At 36.7% G+C, this 24,183-nt stretch overlaps 4 protein-coding genes across 6 annotated transcripts; 1 reads left to right on the top strand and 3 right to left on the bottom strand.

The window, feature by feature from the left end:
- Nucleotides 1-3,501: 3,501 nt before the first annotated feature.
- On the top strand, nt 3,502-7,956 carry LOC122305411 (alcohol dehydrogenase class-3-like). Its single transcript, XM_043117943.1, has 9 exons — nt 3,502-3,658; nt 3,763-3,899; nt 4,811-4,857; nt 4,948-5,273; nt 6,254-6,336; nt 6,412-6,487; nt 7,128-7,285; nt 7,368-7,529; nt 7,619-7,956. The coding sequence occupies exons 1-9, from the start codon at nt 3,625-3,627 to the stop codon at nt 7,733-7,735; spliced, it is 1,140 nt and encodes a 379-aa protein (XP_042973877.1). The 5' UTR covers nt 3,502-3,624; the 3' UTR covers nt 7,736-7,956.
- Nucleotides 7,957-10,868: 2,912 nt separating this feature from the next.
- Nucleotides 10,869-12,803, bottom strand: LOC122305410 (ammonium transporter 1 member 4). Its single transcript, XM_043117941.1, has one exon. It carries the CDS (start codon nt 12,586-12,588, stop codon nt 11,089-11,091), a length of 1,500 nt encoding a protein of 499 aa, XP_042973875.1. The 5' UTR covers nt 12,589-12,803; the 3' UTR covers nt 10,869-11,088.
- A 1,870-nt stretch (nt 12,804-14,673) lies between these two features.
- On the bottom strand, nt 14,674-18,405 carry LOC122305412 (tetratricopeptide repeat protein 4 homolog). Its single transcript, XM_043117944.1, has 8 exons — nt 18,118-18,405; nt 17,436-17,648; nt 17,124-17,315; nt 16,832-17,032; nt 16,630-16,710; nt 16,187-16,322; nt 15,214-15,303; nt 14,674-15,088 (listed from the first exon to the last, which is right to left on the bottom strand). The coding sequence occupies exons 1-8, from the start codon at nt 18,220-18,222 to the stop codon at nt 15,015-15,017; spliced, it is 1,092 nt and encodes a 363-aa protein (XP_042973878.1). The 5' UTR covers nt 18,223-18,405; the 3' UTR covers nt 14,674-15,014.
- A 990-nt stretch (nt 18,406-19,395) lies between these two features.
- LOC122305409 lies at nt 19,396-23,504 on the bottom strand. 3 transcript variants are annotated; one of them, XM_043117938.1, is made up of 4 exons: nt 22,696-23,504; nt 21,725-21,811; nt 20,276-21,623; nt 19,396-19,896 (listed from the first exon to the last, which is right to left on the bottom strand). In XM_043117938.1, the coding sequence occupies exons 1-4, from the start codon at nt 23,023-23,025 to the stop codon at nt 19,742-19,744; spliced, it is 1,920 nt and encodes a 639-aa protein (XP_042973872.1). In that variant the 5' UTR covers nt 23,026-23,504; the 3' UTR covers nt 19,396-19,741. The 3 variants fall into 3 exon arrangements, with proteins under 3 accessions (XP_042973872.1, XP_042973874.1, XP_042973873.1); XM_043117940.1 differs by having other exon boundaries at nt 19,728-19,924; nt 22,696-23,499; XM_043117939.1 differs by lacking the exon at nt 19,396-19,896 and having other exon boundaries at nt 20,065-21,623; nt 22,696-23,496.
- Between the last annotated feature and the right edge of the window lie 679 nt (nt 23,505-24,183).

The raw sequence follows: 24,183 nt of genomic DNA, 5'->3' as shown, positions 1-24,183 counted from the left end.
AATCAGGAATCTCATAAACATGACAGGGGATAAACAACTAGAGCTCTTAAATATTTATAGGGATTTAATAGGGAAGGCTTCCGATGGGCGGGGCGGAATGCCATTAATACCCATTGACAACAACACCCCCATATATGTCACATTCACGTACATACCCTATTTTTAAAATTAGGGTTACGTAATTTTCATCTGTGCCGTCCATTCTATCTCACATTTTTTAATATTTTTTGTTGAAATTTTCCTAGTAGGAAAAAGATTAAGATTAGCCCCATAATATTAATCTCCTAATATTTAGATACACTTATAATAAACTCATGATCAATATCACGAGTCTTTAAACTCAAATGCATTTCAAATGTAAGTCATGAAAAGAAAATGTAGTTTTCTAATTATACACTGATCATCATGATCATGGAGACAATCATGTACTAATATTTCCCAAATATATATATATATATATCTTCTTTTATAAATTATATTTTTATCCATACACTTACGATATCGTCATTATACTATATGATCTTGTGTTGAACATAATTTACAACATCGGGTATGATATCTATATATTTTTATCAATTTACATATTTATCTTGTGTCGAACATGTATTTACGATATCGTTACGATATTCATATACTATATATATCCAGGTTAATTGCCAAGTAATTGAGAATGATGGAAATTTTCAAAGTATTTCTACAATCCAAAATAGTAGTACCCAGCTAGCTATTTTACAATTTTTTACATTGTGATATATATGTGTGTGTGTGACTATTTTTTAATAGACAATCATGTCGGTGAGAATTAGATTATAATTTTCTGAAAGCACACCTTCATAAGAAATAATATTTATTTTTCTTAATTAATTTAGGAGTACATATATATATATATATTATTCTTAATAATCAAAGCAATATATCATGTTAGCTCTACTGACCCATAAAATACTAATTAAAATCCCTTTCTTCTAGGAGTAGGGCTGTTCATCCAGGTTCCAACCCGGGAACCCAAGTACACCCAAACCGGAACCCGGATTTGAAATCCAGGCCGGAAACCGGACCGGATTAGCTCGGGTCAGATCCGGGCCGGAACCTGGATGAACCCGGATTTTGTAAAACCCGGATTCCGGGTTCAGGATTGAACCCGGTTTTTTTTTTTATTTTATTTTTTTCGGGTTCCTCATGACAAATCCCCCTTTACCCCCAGTACACGACAAGATTATTCCCCCAGCTCTGCCTGATGTTCATGCAACAGGTAACTTAGAACGAAGCAGAAGGTTAGTACATTTCTGTATAAAATATATGACTAGCATGACATATTCGCACCTACAATATTCACATACAGATGCGATAAAAGGAAAGTAAATGACTACAAACTGAAAGATCTTACAACATCATTCTAGTTGCACGTGTGCACTCTTTTACAAAGCATATGCCTTTAGTTTAAAACAACTAGAAGATGCATTTCCACCATCTGTTGCAGCATGACAGGAGAGAGACTAGTACTGCTTGCATTTTTAACCGGGGATTGGTTGATTCCTTGGCAGTCCAAAGCAAGATTTGGACTGGCATCCAAATCCAGATACAAGGAAAATTTTCTTCTAATTCCCTGTTTTGCCAAAAACATGTCAAATCCATTTTCTCTTCTTGAGTGATTGCGCTTTCCCTGGAAAAGTCCAAGTTCAAAGAGAGAGGTGTACAAGGTAAAAACCGGGTTCAATCCGGAATTCGGGTTTTACAAAACTCGGGTTCATCCGGGTTCTGGCCCGGATCTGACCCGGGCTAATCCGGTCCTGTTTCCGGCCCAGATTTCAAATCCGGATTCCAGTTTGGGTGTACCCGGATTCCCGAGTCGGAACCCGGATGAACAGCCCTAATCTAGGAGTAGTACTTGAAACTTTGAGGTAATTAATTCCTTTAACAAAATGCAAAATCAAGTACAAATTGAGAGAGAAAATCATGTGCTCCCACGAAAACAATTTTTTAAAGGATAAAATTATAAATATAATTTATATATCCATAAATTATTTGGAATAATTTTATTTTTTCACTGACCGACACATCTCTATATATATATAAATATAATTATTATATATTAATTTCATGTCATGTGTACATATGCTCTGATCCCAATAATTAGTTTGCTTTCATTCACTAATTTCTTTTCTATCCACTGTTTGAAATGAAATCTCATTATTAGAAACCACATGCATAATCTGAATGGTCAAATCAATACAATTAAGCGAGTTTGGACGAGAATATGATTTCTTGACAAGTTCTCATGATGCACCCCTCATTTTTACGTATCAAAAAATTATTTTATGCATGCAATGTCATACATATATATGTATACATGAAAAAAATATATATCTTTATTATTATTTTCTTAACATCATTTTTGGTATGAAATAACGAGAAAATAATGATAAAAATAAAAAATTAGTAATATTAATGTGTGTGTATATATATATATATTATAATGCACAGTGCATACAAATGAAGGGAAGGTGATAATTGGGCCGGTCAAAGAGATGACCAGATAAACCAATCCGAAAGGGACACCTGGCACTGGTTACTTGGGAAAATACATGGAACTGTTTGACCGAAGGAATCATCGAGATGCCGACATAAGGCTGTTTCAGGCTTTTTCCTCTAATGTGTGTCCTTTTCTTTTTTATTGGCTCCAAATTTCCCACGTGCATTGGATTGGATCGGATTTCTAAAATGAACCTTTTCTTTTTGTATGTTTGGAGTCTGGACAAATGTACCTAATCACACTTTCTCAATGACCAAATTACCAAAAAGTGTCACGTCTTTTACAAAGACAATTCTCACACCGACGACACTGTCATCGGCTGCTTTCTTCTTACAAAGATATTTCAATTGTCGATGTTTCTAAAGATTTCTTGTTCAATGGTTTGATTTGGAAAATGTGTATTCTTTTAGGGATATTTTAATTCGTGACAATTTTAATCTAATCTCAGAATTATAGTAGGGGCACTTTGGTCAGATTAGTGCCGATAAGTAAGGATATTTTAATTCATGATGAAATTTTTAAAGGAGTAATCTGACCAAGTCATCACATGAATTTCGACGAGATAGGGTCTAAATTCGCTCTTTTATTATAGATAGATATCATTTCATATAGTATAGATTAAATTTGGAGAATAACATGCAATAGAAATTCCCTTCACAACATCATTTATTTCTTTGTTTTTAAACATAATTTATTTCTTGCTAATAATTGTATGGTTTGGAAGACTTATCTTTTCATTTAAAAAAAACAAACCAGATGGGCCCAAAAGGGCCTATTATGGGCCTTAACTGGATAATCCTGTAATGGACGGAGTGAAAGTGTCTCTGCCCATACATAATTGCATATGGGCCAAAAATTTTATTGCGCTCATAGATGTTTAAACTTCTGCTTAGCCCAATGCATAACCCAACCCAAACCTAACCGGCCATTACGCTCCCAGCAGAGCCGCGGCCCGCGGGTCCCGGTCAGTCGAGTCGGCCACTCCGACCCCATCACCGTGCATTTAGCTGGATTTCATCCACACTCACTCTCGATTCTAATCCCCTCTCTCTCTCTCTCTCTCTCTCCAGTTTTTGCTTTCGCTCTCATCCATGGCTACTCAAGGTCAAGTAATCACGTGCAAAGGTACTCTCTATGTCTATGTTTATATGCATATATGCGTGTGATATGTGAACTGTTGAAATCACTATGGTTGTGATCTCTATATGGATGCAATGAAAATGCAAAAGCTGCGGTGGCCTGGGAACCCAATAAGCCTCTGGTGATCGAGGACGTTCAGGTGGCTCCGCCGCAGGCGGGGGAAGTCAGAATCAAGATCCTTTTCACTGCTCTCTGCCATACCGATGCCTACACTTGGAGTGGCAAGGTCTTACTGTTTTTCATGCTAGATTGCTGACTTACCATTATTGTTAGTACAAATTTTAAAGTATAAATTTCTTCTAAACGTGCAGGGGTTCTTTTTTTGAGAAATGATGGTTGCATTACTCTTCTTTTTTATTGTTTTTAACTTTCAGCTCCTGGATTTGATACTTGAATTATTAAATTTTACTTCGTTTCTTCCCATGGAATTCGAAATTTCCCATTTGTTTTTTGTTATAATTTTTTGTTCAAATGCCAAATTGGAAATAGAACATTGTTGAAAAACATAAACAATTGTGAAAAGCTCTTAGTGGTGCATGGTTTGATAGAACTGAACTGATGCTAGCAGTTGTGGTGATAACTCCAAGTTCATATGGCAAGATTTCAGCTCGATGTTACCGATCAAAATAACAAAATCAGTTTGACATATAATGAGGCCATCTAATTTGCGAACATGAAATGTCTGCTTATTGAAATCTAGATCATATTGTTTTTTATAAGAAAGTCTTTATCAACAAGCACGATATTTTTTGTTTTTTTGAAATCTAGATTCTACATGTTATAGATTTCTAGATTCCTGGGAAATCTATATCATATTGTGGAGAGTGCTAGCCGTATTCTGCTTTTACTTTATCTGTTTTTACTTGTCCATTTATCTATCTCTCGTAAACACATAGACACACAGATATAGACACACACGCATGTGCAGAGTAGGGGAAGGGAGGGAGGAGTGGGATTTTTGGTTATTTCGGAGGTGGGGATGCAGGTAGGGGGTGGAAATTAAGTAAAATACCTAACTTTTGTGTGAATTTCTATGCTTCCAGCGCTTCTATCATTAATGTCGTCATTTTTATTTTCAAGTGATCTATTTAATTTTTACTTATATTCTGATGTGGAAACATTTTATCTGTCTTATAGGACCCTGAAGGTCTCTTCCCATGCATCCTTGGCCATGAGGCTGCTGGGTATGTTAAGTGGGCATATATTATAACAGATACTAACCATTTATGAAGTTTTTTTATGATAGAAAAACAGATTAATTTATTTCAACACAGGATTGTGGAGAGTGTTGGTGAAGGGGTAACTGAAGTTCATACTGGGGACCATGTTATTCCCTGTTACCAGGCAGAATGTCGAGAATGCAAGTTTTGCAAATCTGGGAAGACAAACCTCTGCGGCAAAGTTCGTGCTGCGACTGGAGTTGGAGTCATGATGAGTGATCGCAAGAGCCGTTTCTCCATAAATGGAAAGCCTATCTATCATTTTATGGGAACCTCAACATTTAGCCAGTACACTGTTGTTCATGATGTCAGCGTTGCAAAGATTGATCCAAAAGCTCCTTTGGAAAAAGTATGCCTTCTGGGATGCGGTGTTCCCACTGGTAAGAATTTGTTGTACTACCTTGCAATATCTTAAATATACTTTTTTGTGATTGTTCTGGTTAAGCAGCCCATACCTCTTTCAGTTACTTAAATATCTTGCGCGGTATATAAGTAAATAGAGTTGGTTAATTTATTCGGGACAAAGCCTAATCTTGATGGGGCTAACTTAGTTGTTTAGGCAAATTTATATATAGAATATATAGTTTGGATTAAAAAGTATAATAACCAAAGAATTCAAAACCGGCTAGGAGGGACATGCCCCACATTGTTTCGTCTCTTCTGGGAGACATGTTGTTGGAAAGTGCTAAGGAATTAATCCAAGTATTACTATTCAGTCAACATTCACAATTTGCAACATGTATGAATTTGATTCATTTGCATTCTCATGGTCTCTGATATTCATTATTTTTAACCATCCCTTTCTCAATTGCAAAAAACAAAATGACAAGATTTATAGGGATGGCACACAGGATAAATCAGTAGAATACCCTGCTTACAACTTGGTTAAAAGATATGCTGTGAACATTTTATATGTGGAAACATGGGCGTTATTTTGGCCTCCTGTTTAATTATGTTGCAGAAGTTTTTAATTTCAGATAAAGTATGGACTGTTTGCTAACTTTTTTATTCTGGCCTATGTAATCACACCTTTTGTCAAAGTGCGACATTTATAGATTCTGTTTTTCTATTAATAAAATAAAGAAAAAGAAAACTTGAATTTTGTGCATAACCAGTTTCCATATGACTTGCCTTTAATTCTCAGTTGCAAATGTAGTTTTTTTTGGGTTTTTTTTTTTTGGTTTTGGGGGGTGGGGGGGAAGTGTTGCAGTTATCTGGAGCCATGGTTAAAACAACACTCTTATAATGGTAAATGTCATGTGTGTTTCTGTCTTTAAAAAAAAATAGAAATGAATTATATTTATATAAGCCACTTATCATGTGCAGATCCTAATTATTTTAATATTGTGTTGCCTTTTAGGTCTTGGAGCTGTTTGGAACACAGCAAAAGTAGAATCAGGGTCAATAGTTGCTGTTTTTGGCCTTGGGACTGTTGGCCTTGCTGTAAGCTTGGTGTAGATTTTTTTGCATCATGTTCTTTAATCAATTTTAATGATTGATTGGAGAAGTAACTGACAGGTCGCAGAGGGTGCAAAGGCAGCTGGTGCTTCACGAATAATTGGCATAGATATTGACAGCAAAAAGTTTGAAAGAGGTACATCTTGAGTTCTCTCTTTCTTGATTTTTTCGTATAGCATGGTATTCTGATCTGATCTATCATGAAGTTTCCTAACTTACATTTTGGCAATTAATTTCTATCCTTTGATTAAAGCACATATATTGTTACTAGTTATCACTTGAATGCTGCTATTCTGTCTCTTGAACATTAGCAATGCTGCTTGTCTGTCAGCTCTGAGTAGTGAATGAGAAAAGAAGAACAAGTAGTTGTGTACTTGAGGGAACTCTACCCAAGAAAAAAGTGGTCGTATTCTTTTATTCGATCTTGTGGATTTTGATAGTTTCCCTTTCTGTCTGCAACATATGGAAGTATGTGATGATAGATCATGGTGTGGTGATTGTAGCAAGCTAGATTTTCATTCTTTTCTAGGAAATTAATTTTTAAAGCAAGTTTTGGCAACTTGTTGCTAGTTTTTAAAAACCAGTGGAGTATTATTTAAGTTGTTGCGCACAACTTTTAAGTTTTAATTACAAAGAGCTGTGAACATCTATTTAAACTGAGAGAGCCGCTGCTCTGCTCTTAAGGTAAGTTAGAGTGGAATGTCTCTTACAAAGAGGATTCTGTCATATTTTTATGACTTGCTGGTCATTTGCTTATATTTCTTTGTGACATGCAGCAAAGAATTTTGGAGTTACTGAATTTTTGAATCCAAAGGACCACGAGAAACCAATTCAACAGGTTATTGTTGATCTCACTGATGGTGGTGTTGACTACAGTTTTGAGTGCATTGGAAATGTCTCGGTGATGAGGTCTGCTTTGGAGTGCTGCCATAAGGTGAGTATTCTGCATGTATTGAATATGTAGGTTAATGGGTATCTGCATATATAGAATTCACCTGATTGCCAAAAAATTTCAGGGCTGGGGAACTTCAGTTATTGTCGGTGTTGCAGCATCAGGGCAGGAAATATGCACCCGTCCTTTCCAGTTAGTAACTGGTCGTGTATGGAAAGGCACAGCTTTTGGTGGTTTTAAGAGCCGTTCCCAAGTTCCCTGGCTCGTGGAGAAGTACTTGAAGAAGGTAACACATTTTACATGCACTGAATATGTGATTTTTTGTTAGTTCTCTAGTAGAGGTTATGAACTTATCTTTCCTCTTGAATATTGCAGGAAATAAAGGTGGATGAATACATTACTCACAATTTGACTCTTGGGGAGATCAACGAGGCATTTGATCTGATGCATGAAGGTGGTTGTCTCCGGTGTGTGCTTGCAGTGCACGTTTAAAGTGATCTTATCAGTCTCATTCCAAGTTACTAGTGGAGTGAACTTACCGTCTTGCATTCCAAGAGAAAAATAAGTGAGTGGATGCTGTTGATGAGTATAAATGGTTAACGTGAACAATATTCCCCTTTAAGATTGCCTTATCTATCAATTATATATGTGTTTGATGGGAATCTGGATCTTTCCTTATGGTGCTGAGCATTATGACATCTGCAATGACTGAAGTGCTGTGTTTTCATTTGTTCACAATTTTCTGAATATGCGAAGCTCGAGGGTGGTCCCTAATTTTTTCTATACTCGCGTTCATGGAAAATTTATGAAACTTTCGTAGTCATGGAAAGTGGAGGACTAGGGTAAGTGTTGTATTATGTGGCTCATATCGAGTGGAACACGTATCGAGAGAAAGCAGGCTAATGCCGAAGTGGAGTAAGGGGAGTGAAGCTTGCTGAGCGGAACAACTTTTTCATAGTGAAAATTTCAGTTGTCGCTCGCTCCTGTAGATGTAGGCATATTGTTAAGAGCATCCTCATCCGGTTTTTCATCTTTATCCCTATAATTTAATTCAAAATCACATTTCCTCAAATTTATCTCTAAATTTTATTCATCTTCTAAAAACCTTTTACATCCCATTCCCCATCCCTATCTCTATTCTATTAAATAATATTTCTCTATTCTATTTTTATTACTTTTTTCTCTCTCTTCCATTTACAATCCTAACTACTAACTCTTTTGTCTTATTATCTTTTTTCAAATATCACTTTCTACTAAATATTTATATGATTTTGACTACTCAATACAGTAGTTTTTTAAATCATTAATCGTATTATAAAAAGGACAATGCTACACATCATCCTACACCACACACTTTATATATTAAAATATTATTTATTATTTTTATTATTTTTTATTTTATTTTATTCTGATTAAACTAATTGAATTATTCTATTTATCATCTATACATTACATATTTATTATAGAAAAAATGAAAAAAAAATTAAAATAAATGTGGTGTGTGAAGTATGAGGATGTTAAGAAGAATTTTCTTTATAAAAATAGTAAATTTTATTAATAAATTAATGCATTTTTTAACGTGATGGAAAATTTATTTAGAAGAGTACTCTTTATCAATTAAAGATTAATGAGGATCCGTAGTCACGTATTGATGATATAATTTTTTAAATTGGTTGTAACGGTAATATTACCTGTCCTTTCTTCAACGATCATATTTTTTGTCCTTTTTACAACGGTAATATTTTTTATCATTTTTCCAACAGTAATATTTTTTATCTTTTTTCTAACGGTAATTTTTTTTGTTTTCTCTCAAACGGTAACATTTTTTTGTTTGTAGTGTAACGGTAACTTTTTCCTCTATAAATTAGCATATTGCTAACATTCACATTCTCACAAACTCAAATCTCATTTCATTTATAGAACAGAGATTCTATTCTATCCTTTGATCTTCCACTCCTTTCATCAAATGGCTCGTACATTCTTTCGCAAATTATTGACATACGTATCCTCTGAAGATGATAGCGATGTTCATACTGAGGAGGTCGATGGATAGTCATCGAGGCAGCGTGACAATAGGCACTCACGTAAGTTTATTCGGCGTGATCATGCCCAGGGGCACGAGCTCCTATTTCGTGATTATTTCGCAGAGAATCCAGTATATCCCTCGAATCTATTTCAAATGAGATTTCGGATGAGCCGTCCCCTATTTCTTCGTATTCTAAATGAGCTAGAGTCTTACGAGCCGTATTTCGTCCAGAGAAGAGATAATGTCGAAATACTCGATTTATCTTCTATACAAAAAATAACTACAACACTTAAAATGCTGGCGTATGGGGTTACTAGAGATTTTATGGAGATTTTACTGAAATATTTCATGAAACCAAGAACTACAAAAGATTCCTCCATCAAATTCATGAAACCAAGAACTACAAAGAAACCAAGAACAATTGTTTCTGAAACTAAGAACAATTTAATGAAACCAAAAACAATTCCATGAAACCAAGACCTACAAAAGAAACCAATGTTACAAAAAAAAAAAATAGAAACAAGATCTAAAATGAAAAGCAACCAGATCAAATAGAGCCATGCCGATATAATCACAGAGAAGAAAAATACCAACGAAAAAAGAAGATAGCTCTTGCATAATCACAACCCCACCCAAAGATAGCCAAGCATAATCACAATCCCGGGTAATAGATAAAATCGCAGTTAAAGATATCAAAATGCCCCAAATAAACTCAACAAAATCAGTTCCCAAAAAATCCCCAAATTCGAAACTGGAGGTCCCCTGCATATCTAGGGTTTTTTTCCAACCCAAAACCCTTTGAAATTTTGTCATAATTTATCCAAAAACAGCCTCAAAAAAGAACCTACCACCGCTGAAATTTGATGCGAGATTTATGAAAATGACAGTAAATTTCACAGAGTAACATTTTGGGTAGGGCTGGGGATTGTAGAAAGGAGAATCATTCAAAGTTTGGAGAATCTGGAATGGGCATACCAGCGTGATGCGAGATTCAGGGAAGTCGGAGAGATGAAGGGCAGCCAACCGTCGCAAGATAGAAGATGCGGGATGTCGAAGGAGAGAGAGAACCGAAATCACATTTGGGGATGTACAATAAGTAATGGGGACCTACTGTAGTAACCGGAAAGTTTATCCCGTTTTTGGAGAATCGGATGGAGGAAGGTTTTAGATCAAACCCTAAAACTATCCCTAAAATATGAGGATGCGGAAGGAATGAGGAGCCGGATGCGAATTCTCTAAACCATGTTAAATCTCTGTGTTCTTTTACTTTCTTTATTTATTTGCTTTTTCGTACTTTTCATCATAATTGCCGCACGTTTCACAAAAGTACGCATAACCTATCTTTGGAAAAGGCTATGTTTGGAAAAGGACCTGTTGGGCAACACAGAGCCAATTTATTTATTTTTATTGAAAAATGATATGAAAGCAAGAGATGGAAAGCGTTGTTCTAAATTCTGCCTTATTCCATTTGATAAAATCTAGAAGCACTTGTGCTTCTCTCTCTCCACTGGTCTTTGAAATAGAACTTATAGAAGTAGAATATAATTTAGAAAAAGAAGAGTAAGAGGGGTGCCATCTTTACTCAAGTTATCCAAAGCATCAAATACAAAATCACAAAAAGATTGAAGCATATAGATTAGAAACCGATATAAGACCCAAAAAAGGTTCAGCAGAGTTCAAATATTTCAGCTGAAACTTAAAAGAAACTAAGCATGACCACTTGCATAAGTTATTTAACTAATGGGAGACCGGTTTTCTGCCATAATTGTAAGAGCTATACAAGCTATGATGATAAAAATGGAGATAAAATGCAATCAAATCAAATAGCTGAGGAATCCTTCCTCGTCAAGTTGAGTCTGTTCTTCAGAATCGGAAGTTCAACTTCATCGCTATATTCATAAGCAAACCCACCATGGCTAGTCAAATCCATTCCTGCTATCTCCTCGTCTGTCGAAATCCTCAAGAGCTGCAGTTTGTGCAAAAACCAGAACAATGTCCCCATGGTAATGCTAACCCATAATGAAATCGCCAAAATCTGGACTATGTGCGCTGCCAAGAGCTTTCCTCCACCTCCCATGAACAGCCCATATGGCCGCCCCGGTATCCCCGGATAAACCTCGTTGACATATTTCTTCTTTGCAAACAAGGCAGTGAAAATTATACCCCAAGAGCCACATCCTCCATGAAGCTGTGCTGCCTCCAATGGGTCATCATACTTGAATTTTTCTGCAAGCTTGTTGCACCCAATGAGAACCCAAGCGGCTACAAACCCACATATGATTGCAGCCCAAGGATCAACAACCGAACAACCTGAGGTGATTGCTGCAAACCCACCAAGCAAACCATTGCAAACATCAGTCACATTCCAATGGCCAGAGAGCAAACGTTTTCCAAAGAGTGTGGTCAGTGCAGCTGAACATCCAGCAAGAGTTGTTGTAACTCCGGTTCTCCCAACAGCACTCCATTGTCCATAATAAGAACCGCTCTCTCCATAAGCTTTCGATATGCTGAGAAATGAACCAGGGTTGAATCCGTACCATCCAAACCATAGCAAGAACGTCCCCAAAACAACCAACGTACCGCTGTGTCCGCGCAACGACACAGTTCGGCTGCCTTGATCAAAGCGGCCAATGCGTGGTCCTTCAATGAGAGCACCCCATAAACCAGCCATGCCTCCAACCAAGTGAACAACTCCGGAACCAGCAAAATCAATGACCCCAGAACCAAACAAAAGATTATCAGACCGAGCAGGGCTTGCCCAACCATCCGCAGACCAGAACCAATGAGACGCTATAGGATAGACCAAACCCGTCAAGAAAGAAGAATAGATCAAATACGCGATAAATTGGGTCCGTTCCGCGATCGAACCGCTAGTGATTCCAGCAGCTGCAATGGCAAAAGCCCATTGATAAAGGAAGAAACCATAGTCAAAAGAAGAGGAAGGAAACATCCCAAGGCCGAAGAAGTGTTCGCCAATGAACCCGTTTGATGGTCCGCCAAAGGCGAAGGCAAAGCCGAAGAGATAGTAAAACAGGCCGCCGGTTGCAGCATCTAGGACATTGGTGAGCATGATGTTCATGGTGTTCTTGGCACGAACCGAACCGGCGCAGAGCATGGCGAAACCAAGTTGCATGGAAAAGACAAGGTAAGCAGAGAAGAGAAGGTAGGTGTTGTCAACAGCATAATTTGTGTCGATAAACTTGTTTGAAATGGCATCAAAGCGGCTACAAAGGTACTCAGCAGCGGCGCTGGCATTGGCTGCACCACCCAGTAGAGGGTGGAGATCTGCAGCGGAGCAGGTTATCGCCGCCGCCGCCATGAGAAGAAAGGAACAAGCTTGGCTTTGAGGGGAGAATTTGTTTCCTCTCCTTTTATAGTGAAAGAATCGTGGGGATTCCAACGAAATCACGCGTAGAACGATAACAGATTTCCCGTTATTAGGAAATCACCGTAACCGAATCTCAATCTTCAAAGGTCAAACGCTATTTCTTCAAAGCGGGCAGTGAACAAACAATACAACTCACCTTCAAGTATCAGAAGAATGCTTGGTTTAACTCGCTTTGATTATAATTATTCGTATAAATAGTTAAAAACAGTATCAATAAACCTAAACTCGTGTCTAGTTTTCTTTCAACAAAATTTTAAAAAATTTTAAACCATGGAAAATCAAGAAAATTTAAAATGCTATAATCACAAAGAAATCCCATAAAAATAGCTAATAAACTAACATAGTTTTATATAATACAATTTACTTTACTTTAAAATAAGTTTATAACCTAAACGTAGTGCATCAAAATATTTCAATTTATAAATTTAATTTTATATAATATCTTTGTGATTAAAATATTTTTTAATTTAAATATAATCTAAACTAGGATTTAAATCAAAATCCGGCAAAAGAAAAACATGTTTTCCTATTTTACCCTTTTTCCCCCCAAATAAACTAATAAAAAAATTTATTTAAACTATCAAATTAAAATTAAGTGAATTATTAATGTAGATTATGTAACTAAATCATTAAAAAGATATTTTATATGATCAATGATAATAAATTAGACAAAAATTACATCATTAACTTATATAATTACTATATAAAAATAATATATTAAATTATTACAAATATTTTAAAGTCGGTTCGAGACTAGACTGAATGGCTTTGGTCTACATATTTTAGGATTGGAACAAGACCAAATAGTTTCAATCCGGTCAGTTTTTTCGAACTGGATTGACCGATGATCACCCTTACTCAAATTTGAATGAATCCCAAAAATTAAAAAAGAAGGATGCACCTCCTTCTTATGCTGCCATTGTTGGGAAAACGAACAAGGTTGAACTATCCTCTATCTCAATATCTAACATTGAACTATCTTTGAAGCCTAAACCAAACATGGCAAGCCAACAGCGGTTTCCACTCTTATGGAAGTCTAGCGTTCATAGGCACCCTTACAATATGTACTATTTGCAAAATTCTCCAAAATGAGGTCCCAAATGGACTCAATACAAAATCACATCATTAACAAATGGGGCCTTTCGCATCTACTGATTGTTGGCTTAATTGACTCTTGGCACATTTTGATTAAGATGCAAACTGCCAATAATCTAATTTATTATCATTGACCATATAAACTTGTTTGAAATGGCATCAAAGCGACTACAAGGATACTCAGGAGTGCCGCTAGCATTAGCTGCACCACCCAGTAGAAGGTGGAGATCTGCAGCAAAGTAGGTTATCGCAACAGCCATGAGAAGAAAGGAACGAGCTTGGCTTTGAGGGGAGAATTTTTTTTCTCTCCTTTTATAGTGAAAGAATCGTGGAGATTTCAAGTGTTTGGTGGCTGTTTATAGAATGAGATTCGAAGAGATTCCATGGTGGAATAAGACACAAAATGTACAATAGAATCACGAGTAGAACAATAACAGATTTCCCGTTATTAGGAAATCATTGTAACGGAATATCAATCTTCGTTGACTAAAATAAGAGTAGTTCTATATACATACATATATATACTTTCATTTCACTTTTAGAATAATTGTAAAATAAAAAATGATATTTATAATCGTAAAGTACTTAAAAGTACCGTTCAATTTCTTAAAACAAAAAAAGAGTAAATATAAGACCTTAATAAATAAATATATATATATATATATATATAAATATATATATTTTTTAATAATAAATCTCATTCTTTTTCAAAACGATTAAACAACATTTACATACTCCATGACTGTACCTAGCATTATTTTTTTAAAATTTAACACTTTTAAAATTTAACACTTTTAATGTCCTTAGATTATCTTCTATTTTTCTAAAAAAAAATAATCCAAAGGTTAATGAGCATTATGTTATAACGAAATGAAAGTGGGAAGAAAATAGATAAAATGTTTAGAAAAAACGCATTTAGAATTAAGATATAAATGATTTGATAAAGTAAGTTGGAATAATGGACCAACGGGAGAACCAATTGTAAAAGTCGTGGTCATCTTCAAATCTCGAGTACATGCATTACATTTTGATAAGTTACATGAATTAAATTTAATCAACCTGAACTATATAAAAAACGAGGAAGTCTTCAATGAAGATGATGCCAACAGCACATGGCGTCCAAAGGTAAAACGCTATGTCTTCAAAGCGGGCCGTGAACAAGCAACACAACTCATCTTCAACTATCACGAAGAATACTTGGTTTAACTCGTTATAACATTACCTACCTTCAAGCCATGCTACTCAACGCCTTAATTATTTATTCAAGGTGGAGGAGCCCACTTCCCAGCTTTAAACTCTTTATAGAATCTGGAGCTTTTTGAAACAACATAGAATACTGCATATATTGCATCACAAACAGTAGAAACAAGAATATCAAAGAGACGAAATGGACATTCCTTCAATTGTTAACATTAGTTACGATATTTTATTTGCGTAATATACTAATCAATACATACATACCTGGGATACCAGGAATGATGAAATTTGGCTCTTTCAAAACATCATGAAGTGTTCTTTTCTCGTTTACTCTTACCCATTTAGAACCATTTCCTGAGGACCATTAAGGACTTTCATAAGCACGTGTTATCATAAGCATGGTAAGAATATTTTGCATTAAAAGATGAACAAAGGTGATGTACGAAATTTGAATGGTGCAAAGAAACAAGCTTTCTATCTGCTACACATGTAATTGGAAGTATTGACACTGGCAACAATAATATATACTCCTGTATGCATCTTGAGTAAGAGATCTAAATCACAGATCTACATGAACTTAGCTTTGGGCATTATCTTGTACGTCTTGCTTGCTTACAATAATGATCAATACAATTGCAATTATGCCAGGGGCTCAAGCTCAGTGAGCTTAAGCACATGTCCAGAACAAAAGCCGTCTTGAAACAGGCTGGAGCTTGCATGAGCATAAGCACATCTGTATGTGTACTTTGTTTTTCTGTATGCGTGTACTTGCACTTTTTGTTCGTACTAATTTTTGGGGTGTCTTGAAGGGGCATAAAGATGCTGCACTCTACCAGACCAGCCATATAAAAACCATCTCTGGTAGGAATTTAGGTGAGATAAAGAAAAATAGAAAGAGAAAATAATCAATAGAACCAAAAATATATAATTGAATGAGTTTACCAAATTGAGTTATTCATATATTTCCAAAGTTCATAATCATAGGAGAGAAACTTGTGACTTGTCATCAAACTTCCAATGAATTTTAGGTGATATTTCGAAGTTATCATATTGACTCAAAGACCTCAGTATTAGTAAGCCACAAGTGGTTTGATCCCCAAACAGAATTCAACATCCTCCAACATGTAATATCATGTTTAAACACATGATAATCAAACCACTTATAGTAAGGGAAAATGGAGGAGATATACATTATTTGGCATGGAATCCAGACAAGGGAGATAATAAACCATCCTACCTGCAGAGATCTCATGATTAGAATCCTCAATTGCATCCTTCTCTTCTCCATTAATGCTTTCTACATGAGAAGCTGCAGTTCCCTCCAGGAGATAATGGAGAAGTTTTGACTTTGATAGACAAACTCCAGAACCAACCTGGTGAATCAGTAGTAAGCAAATGGAAATGAAGCTTTTTGATAAGTATAAAGATGGTGGCACCATTTAAGACAGAATTATTTCTTAAAGGGCTTCTATGCAAAATTATCCTAAACAATTGATAACGTTGGAGGGATCTCATGAAAAAAATATTATCATGAAAAATTTACTTGTTCGCTATAAGTTCAAAGTCATACAATACTTGCAAGTCTTCAAAAGAAAACTATCAAAAAAGGAATAAGTTAGTTATTAAACTATCGAAATGGAACAATAGTAACTGAAATAAGAATCACATTCAGCTGCCTACCTCGTAGTATAACTCAATAGCTTCACGGGTGTAATTGTTCTCTTTGTCCCATGGCAAAGGTGGGCAACTTTCTGAAAACATGTTTAAAAGCTAAGGAGATCCATAAAGCACAACAGTGCAGGGACATTGTATGCCATATGCAAAACCCACAAGAAAAAGAAAAGGAAGGTATGGTATATATGGCAATCTTCTAAAAGGATATCATGTCAAGATGAGCTGAAAACATGTCAGTCTCACAGAAGTCCTCGATAAAGTCACTGGACATAACCTCTGCATACAGAAGAAGAACTGGCCAGTGGACAATATTATTTTTATCTAATGCAGGCTTTCTTAATCCAGTAAGTTCTTGAAATACTGCCTTTCCAATCTTGAAGCCCCTATCTTCCATTGCAGAAACAAGGTCCTGCAAAGTTTCAGGAGAGGAAAAAAAGGGAAACATGAGCCTCGAGGTATTAACAAAAGATTTTTTCCCTGCGAATAGTGAAGCATCAAACCTTAGCCCCAGCAATATCCCTGGAAACTAGAGCCTCCCGCTGTTCATGTTCCAACCTCTGTATGTCAATCTGCTTAGCAAGTTTCTTTAGTTCTTCATTGCTTGGGTCAAGTTCAATTCCATTCTCACAAAATGATTTCGCTTTATCCAACAAGTTCAATGACAGAGACGCTTTGGCAGCTCGATAAAGTGCCTAACCAAAATCCATAACGCTTTTAAACATTATCAAATCAAAGAACCATAAGAAAGTTCCCATCCATGAGAATTCAGAGCAAACGACGTCTAGCTGAGAACACAAACGTGAAATTAGAACCTTGACATTTGTCGGGAGAAGCTTAATTGCCTCCTCAGCATCCATGAGAGCACGTCTGTAATTTCCTAGCAACAAATTCACATGGGCTCTATTCGAGAGGAGAACCGAGTGTTCGGAGTCGCTCAGGACCTTCTGATCAATTGCCCTCGTGTAACAATCAATAGCATCAGCGTAGTGTTTTTTACCCATTTTCACATACTGGTTACCCTTTTCCTACAAATCAATGAAACCACCAAAAGAAAAAAATAAAATGATTATTCGCATAATCTTCATTGAGCATATTATAATGCCTATGATGATTTCTTCTTACAAAGAGAAACACATCATTCTAAGAACCATCGTCGGGCATCACTACCAAACTAAAATGCAGATGATCCCTCCTATAATAGTCTCACGTAGGCAATTAAGCACCTCAAAGTGTAGTGTAGGCCTCGCTCACCTTGAAAGACATTAGAACTAATACTACTTTCAGCTTAAGCTCATGTTTTGAAATAATTAGACGTGCAGAACTATACCCGTATTCAAGCAAATGTCCGTTGTTTAAGCAAAACGGTAGCGATAAAGGCTCCACAAAACCCAACGATACCAACGAATCCTCCAAACACTGAACTTTCATAAATCACAACTTATATATATATATATATAGAGAGAGAGAGAGAGAGAGAGAGAGAGAGAGAGAGACCTTGAATTCAAGGGCAGCAGAGTGTTTGAGGGCGGCGATAGCTTCAAGGTCCGCTTTCTCGGATTCGGTGATGGGCTCCGAACCACTTTCCATCCACAGGGCCATTCCTGCTTTGTATGCGTACCAGAAAGAAGGAGCGAGCGAGAGAGAGAGAGAGACAGAGAGAGAGAATTATAGGACTCTCGGTTCCATTGGCAAAGAAGAAACTAGAAACGGCGTTGGGTTCTCTACAGTCTTCTCCAAACCAAATAATAAATATTGCCAAGAGAAGTAGCAGCTGTGCTACGTGTCGTTGCAAATATCGGGAAACAGCGGAGGAGGTCCCCTGTCTCTCCCCTCTCATTTTCTCTTAAATATAAATATATATATATATATATATTACTTTTAAGAAAGAGGAGTTTCGTATCCAGACCTCTATTTTAAAGGCTGGGATAATTCTAAACAGACTACAGGCGTTTGGCATCTCTTACAAATATCTCAAGTAGTGTTGGTGAATTTTTTTTTTTTTAAATGATAGTGTTAATAATAAGGATAGACTTAACTCAAGTACACGAGATAGTATACAAGAAATAAGACCTATCTAGGTTGTTATAGGGTAAACAAGAAAATCATGTACATTTAGACCATTAAAATCTGTAGCTATATCCCAAACAAATAAGATGCTGAAAAATAAATAACGAAGCGTGTCTGCTCCTTATCTTCAAAAGTATGCACATCTGCACCACATGATGCATATAGAGACAATCTTCCACATAACTTTGATTTGTGGAGCGCCACCCTGCATCACCCAATTGGCTAAGTAGTGTTGATGAATGTTAATGACCCAACATTCATCCAAAAACGAACCATTGGAACTACTTTAATCAAGATCATAACATTCCACCTCCACCACGGTGTATCAGTTTTAAAACTGTCATATAAATCCGATGTCTTTAAATTCATGGCTCCACTCTTGAGATCTACCAAACTGGATAAATTTTCCAAAGTTGAGGACCCATGCATAAAGCTAGGAATTATTGATGTCTCTTACCATTCGGCTAGGAATACCCCTGGATGATTAATAGTGTTATAATAAAATAATTGGTACGCGCCAAATGAATGTCGTTTTCGAGGGAGGGGAAGAAGATCGAATTATACATATATTAAAAAAAAAATGCTACGACTAATAAAACTCCTGAACTTAAGTATGCTATGCCAGAGAATTGAGGAGGTGATGAAAGTTGGAGAGAGAACTATGATGTTGGCACCCAAAAATCTAGAGAAATCAATGGAACGTGAGGGATAGAAGTTAGGTAAGTTCGTATTGTAAGTTGCGCTAATTTTAATGGAGATGCTTCAGTTCAATCATCGTTGAATGACTTCCCTTCAAAGAACTTCAAAAAAAAAAAAAAATTGTCTTGAATGGGCAAATTAGCTAAATTATTGCAAATATTACGGATTTGCTCCCACCTTTCTCAAGCTGGGCTGCAAGGAAATTTCCCATACGTGCTCCCTAGCCTTGATCTCCAGTAGCCACATTGCCAACAATTTGTTAACATCGACATGCACCAATCAAAATCTGACTACCCGAAAAAAAAATAAAAATAAAAAAAAGACAACGAAGAAGAAGATATGCACCAAGCAATTACACACATTTGCAAGCATTCAATCTCGTTTCTGGTGAACGGCATGCCTTTACATATAAAAGCAGAAATTGCCATCCACATTTGATGCTCCAGATGTTCTGGCCATTTAGCACACAGAGATAGCTGGATACTGTTGTAGTAATCCGATTTCTACCTTCAAGACCAAGTTCATTCACTGTCATCTATCAGAAAACCAAAGCAAAATTCATATTGGCACAAGAATCTGCGGGGACCAACTTCAACAACTATAAAGATCATCTAGGATATCCTGAACCAGTCACCAAGCAGACTCAAGGCGAAAGAACAATGCAGACGCAATATATAACTTTAACATAAGTGATTTGATTTCAGAATATAATTTATCAAAATCTACCAGACTGTGCAGCATTATTGAACCAACAGGCACTTTTTGTGCACTTCAGTTTAAAATGACTGTACACCGCCAAAACTCTCAAACTTTTAAACCCTAGTTATAATAGGCTAGACATGTGTAAGACCATTCCAGGAGGTTTCAAAATCAAACATAAGCATACCGGTGTCGATGGAGGAAGTCTCAGGAGAATAGAGATTTGATGGCACAGAACCACCTGACACCACCAGACCTGGCTGGTTTTCCATCAACCAGAAGTCATCAAATGGAAAGTCCACTGTGTTGGAATTAAGGTTGCCAAAAAATTGGCAATTAGCCTCCTTTACAGTAGATGGCTCACATAGAGACCCTGTACTTTCAAGTCGAGAACTTTCAACTTGAGGTTCTCGATTGTTTTGACTGAGATTTGCACTTCCAAAAAACTCAGGTTGTTGAGTGCTTCGACTGCAGCGAGTGCTTTCCATAAATTGGGAATTAGACTCCTCAGCAGGATATGGCTCACACACAGATCCTCCGCCATGGACTTGAGAATCTTCATTTATAAGATGTTGATTGCTTTGACAAGAATTGATTGGCCAACTAATACTAAAATCTGAAAAACCCGCATCTGTGGCAACTAGACTTTGACTCCCATGCTGCCAGATATTTTGGCTGGCATTTAGAGTCTGATTCTCTTTTTGATAAATGCCTTGGCTAGCATTTTGACTTTGATACCCATGCTGACAAAATTTTTCGCCATCATTTGATTGAGCAATGGGCTGACTTTCTGTTTGTGGTTGGGAAGATACCATGTGTGTTACGAAGCCGCCCACATTGGGCTGAGAGAAATCCTGAGGGCCATATGACTCCAAGTTTATGCTAGGATGAACATTTGGCCACTTAACAAGGTTTCTGTCATTCGCCACTGCCGTTGGTGTAGCATTTATGGTATGGAGTGCTGCATGGACACAATTAACGTTGTCTGATGAACTATAAACAGAAGGATGCATGGGCAAAGCACCCCTCACAGCTCCTGTCTTTTTAAACATTGTATGGGAAGGGACAAATCCTGGGCCCATATTACCAACGGTCATAGCTCGGTCCCTTTGGGTGACACTATTACGTACACCAAGCAAATTCTGTGGTACCAAGCGCGAGTGAGTTCGAGTTTTCGCCAAAACAGATGTTGGTTGTTGACTTCTACCTTGCACTATGATATTTGGCACAGCATAACTGGCGACTGTGGAGCAAGCACGGATTATATTTGGCCGAGAGACCTGATTTTGAGGCATGGGGTTGGGTGCCAATGGAATATTGTTGAGTAGTTGAGCCTGTAGTCGGGGAAGCGCTGCAGGCAGTGAAGTATCAGAAGACTTGATACCTGGTAATGAAGCACTTCTCCCCAGCTTGAAGCTTTTTCTCCGAATTTTCCAGATCTCCTCTTTATCAGTTGCATGACAATGATCATCATTAGAGATGCCTGTGACCCAATGTAGACATGGCGCAAGAGATTCACAGATGTAACAGTGGCACTGCATTTCAGCATGGGCAGTAATCATGATGGTAGTACACAAACATTGGACTAAACAAGCACTGTCTTTTCTAGGTGCCAAAGCTTAAAGAGTGAGCTAACCTGTTCACAGTGCCTTTCATGGGGTGTAGAACTAAAAGGATATTTGGCACAATGATGACGTGGATGAGGGTAGTCTCTGCATGCAATCTGCCACAGAAGGAAATAAAATTTAGTTGGCATCAGAGACATGGTGCATGGCTTTGCCTAACTATTTTTTCTTTTAATGCTGAACCTTACTGGAAGTAGGGAACAATACTATGAAGTAACAAGGTCATGGGAATGCAAATATAAAGAACTAAAAAAACACACTATACACAATTAAAGATAATATGGCCCAACAAACATGTGCCCCAAAGACAACCAAAACCTTCACAAATTCCTAATCTGACTATTAATTCAGTCACAGGCATAAATATTAATCAATGGCATAAGAATCAGGTAGTTACCGTCCGTTAAATATTCGAAATAAAAATATATATTCCCAATCTTAGCATGTTGGGGGGTTAATAGAAATACAGGTAGAAACTACAACTTTCAGAAATATATCAAATCATTTTCAAAAGCATTTATCTTGAGCAGTCTAAATTGCACCCAGATATGCGCGCATGTAAGGAAGTTCGTTTAAAATGAATTCAACTTGCCCTCGTTTTTCATCCTATTCCTCGATTTGTTAAGTAATTAAAATAACTCTTCGCCCAAGTAGGAAATTAGTAAACGAAATGGAAAAAAGAAACGACAAAAGATTAGTGGACCTCTGATAGAGTCCATTGTTACAAATCTAAAAGTTACCCATTACAACAATTTTAATAAAACCTAATTAAAACAGAAACAGAAACTCTGTAATTTGAAGAGCTCATGCTAAGACTCAATTACTACAAAGAAGCAGGTAAACAAAGAAAACAGGAAATTCCCTTTCTCAGAATTAAATAAACCCCACAAATAATCAATTGTTAGTCTAGTAAATGAATTTAGAAAAAGAAAGCATGTAATTTTCTTTTACACTCCCATGACGTTTCCAGGCAACCAGTTACCTGCCCCTTCTCCCCAACTACATGCAATTCATCAGACCCTCCCACCGCATCGTCCACCACCGATACCGGATTTTCCGGGTCACCCTCCAAAATCACACAATCATCGTCCGTATCCCCCGCCGCCGATTTGGAAGACTTTGACTTTCGGTTGGGGTTGATGGACTCCCCCAGCACCACAACATCATCGGAATCATCGCCAGGCTCTTTATCATCAGCGCCGTCCAAGAGCTTCGATATCCAATCGAAGTCGTCGCCCTCACCGCCCTGGGGCTCACTCAAACCAGTCTCGTCGTCGGAGCTTATGTCCAATATCACGGGCATGGAATCCATTGAAAATATTCTTTCCCAAAAACAAAATCGCCACCTAGGGTTTCCTAAACAGAATCGAATTTCTCATGCGCTTTCTTGGGTGGATGAAGATTTCCCGAGAAAATCTCACAGTACCAAAAAGAATAAACATGAAAAAACCAAATTGTGCACGAAAAATTTGGAAGAAAAAATCTAGAGTTTCGAGGGGCTTAGGGCCATTCTGGTGGACAGATTTTAGGCTTGGTTTTCGATTTGGACGAAAGGGCAAAGGGTGGACTGAGCAAGTGTTGTGTGAGACGAGAAAATCGAAACGAAAAAACGAAAAAACGAAAGTTAAACAAGAAGACTGGCAATGCTCACTTTATCAAACTTGGGTTCCTAGATGGGCCTTATCTGTTCTATTTGAGCCCCAGTTTGTACAGAATGCAGCCCATCTCCCAGCCGTAAAAACCACGTTTTCTTCTCAACTTCGTCGTCTTTTCTTCGGAAACTTTCGTCGTTGATTTATTTCCTTTGATAAGCTATTGACTTCAACCACCATATAACGCGGACGTTCCTTCTGAGCTCTCGTGGATTTTGATTTTTGATTACCCTCAATTATGAGACATGAATAACTTGTACAGGGGTTACAAAGAGAGAAGTAAAAGGCCCAGACCCAAGTTCCGTTAAAATAAAAAAGAAAAAATAAACACCTTATAGAAATATTATAAGAAAATAAAGAACAACCTATAAAGTTTATAGAAATTAACTAAGTGATTCAAATGACGCATAGTAACTTTGTTAGCAACACCACGCACATTCCAAATTAGAAAAGCATTCATCAATCTCTTATCTGAGTTTTTGTGATAGAGATTTCGTCAGTTATATGGTTAATCTTTTTACCTTTATTCTTGATGTTTTCCACAAGTTTAGAATCAGAGTGAGTTGTTTTATATTAAATCGAAAGTTTCAACTTTCGTATAATTATATATTTATATATAGATTTTGATGATAATAAATAAATTTAAAAAATAAAGGAATATTAAGTTTAAGTTATCTACACAATAAAGTCAAATACATTAAAAAATCAACCATGAGCAAGAAAATAATAAGGTCACATTAAAACTCATAGAATAATATTGTAAATCTCTTAAAAATTTAAAATTATGATTAAGACTTAAAATTAATATTTTATGATAA

Source organism: Carya illinoinensis, chromosome 3 (genome assembly GCF_018687715.1).
Source record: "Carya illinoinensis cultivar Pawnee chromosome 3, C.illinoinensisPawnee_v1, whole genome shotgun sequence".
Taxonomy (NCBI): domain Eukaryota; kingdom Viridiplantae; phylum Streptophyta; class Magnoliopsida; order Fagales; family Juglandaceae; genus Carya; species Carya illinoinensis.
This window is presented reverse-complemented; position numbering and strand designations above follow the sequence as displayed.

Bases quoted from the DNA above. Each gene is read 5' to 3' on its own strand.
- LOC122305411 (XM_043117943.1), top strand. From the start codon at position 3,625: ATGGCTACTCAAGGTCAAGTAATCACGTGCAAAG. The intron at 3,659-3,762 runs GTACTCTCTATG...AAAATGCAAAAG, and splicing joins TCAAGTAATCACGTGCAAAG to CTGCGGTGGCCTGGGAACCC. The intron at 6,488-7,127 runs GTACATCTTGAG...TGTGACATGCAG, and splicing joins CAGCAAAAAGTTTGAAAGAG to CAAAGAATTTTGGAGTTACT.
- LOC122305410 (XM_043117941.1), bottom strand. From the start codon at position 12,588: ATGGCGGCGGCGGCGATAACCTGCTCCGCTGCAGATCTCCACCCTCTA.
- LOC122305412 (XM_043117944.1), bottom strand. From the start codon at position 18,222: ATGGCCCTGTGGATGGAAAGTGGTTCGGAGCCCATCACCGAATCCGAG. The intron at 17,649-18,117 runs GTCTCTCTCTCT...ATTGATTTGTAG, and splicing joins CTGCTGCCCTTGAATTCAAG to GAAAAGGGTAACCAGTATGT. The intron at 16,711-16,831 runs ATATCCTTTTAG...TAGCTTTTAAAC, and splicing joins TTTCAGCTCATCTTGACATG to ATGTTTTCAGAAAGTTGCCC.
- LOC122305409 (XM_043117938.1), bottom strand. From the start codon at position 23,025: ATGGATTCCATGCCCGTGATATTGGACATAAGCTCCGACGACGAGACT. The intron at 21,812-22,695 runs GTAACTGGTTGC...CTTCTGTGGCAG, and splicing joins TAGTTGGGGAGAAGGGGCAG to ATTGCATGCAGAGACTACCC. The intron at 19,897-20,275 runs GTATGCTTATGT...TTGGTCTTGAAG, and splicing joins GACTTCCTCCATCGACACCG to GTAGAAATCGGATTACTACA.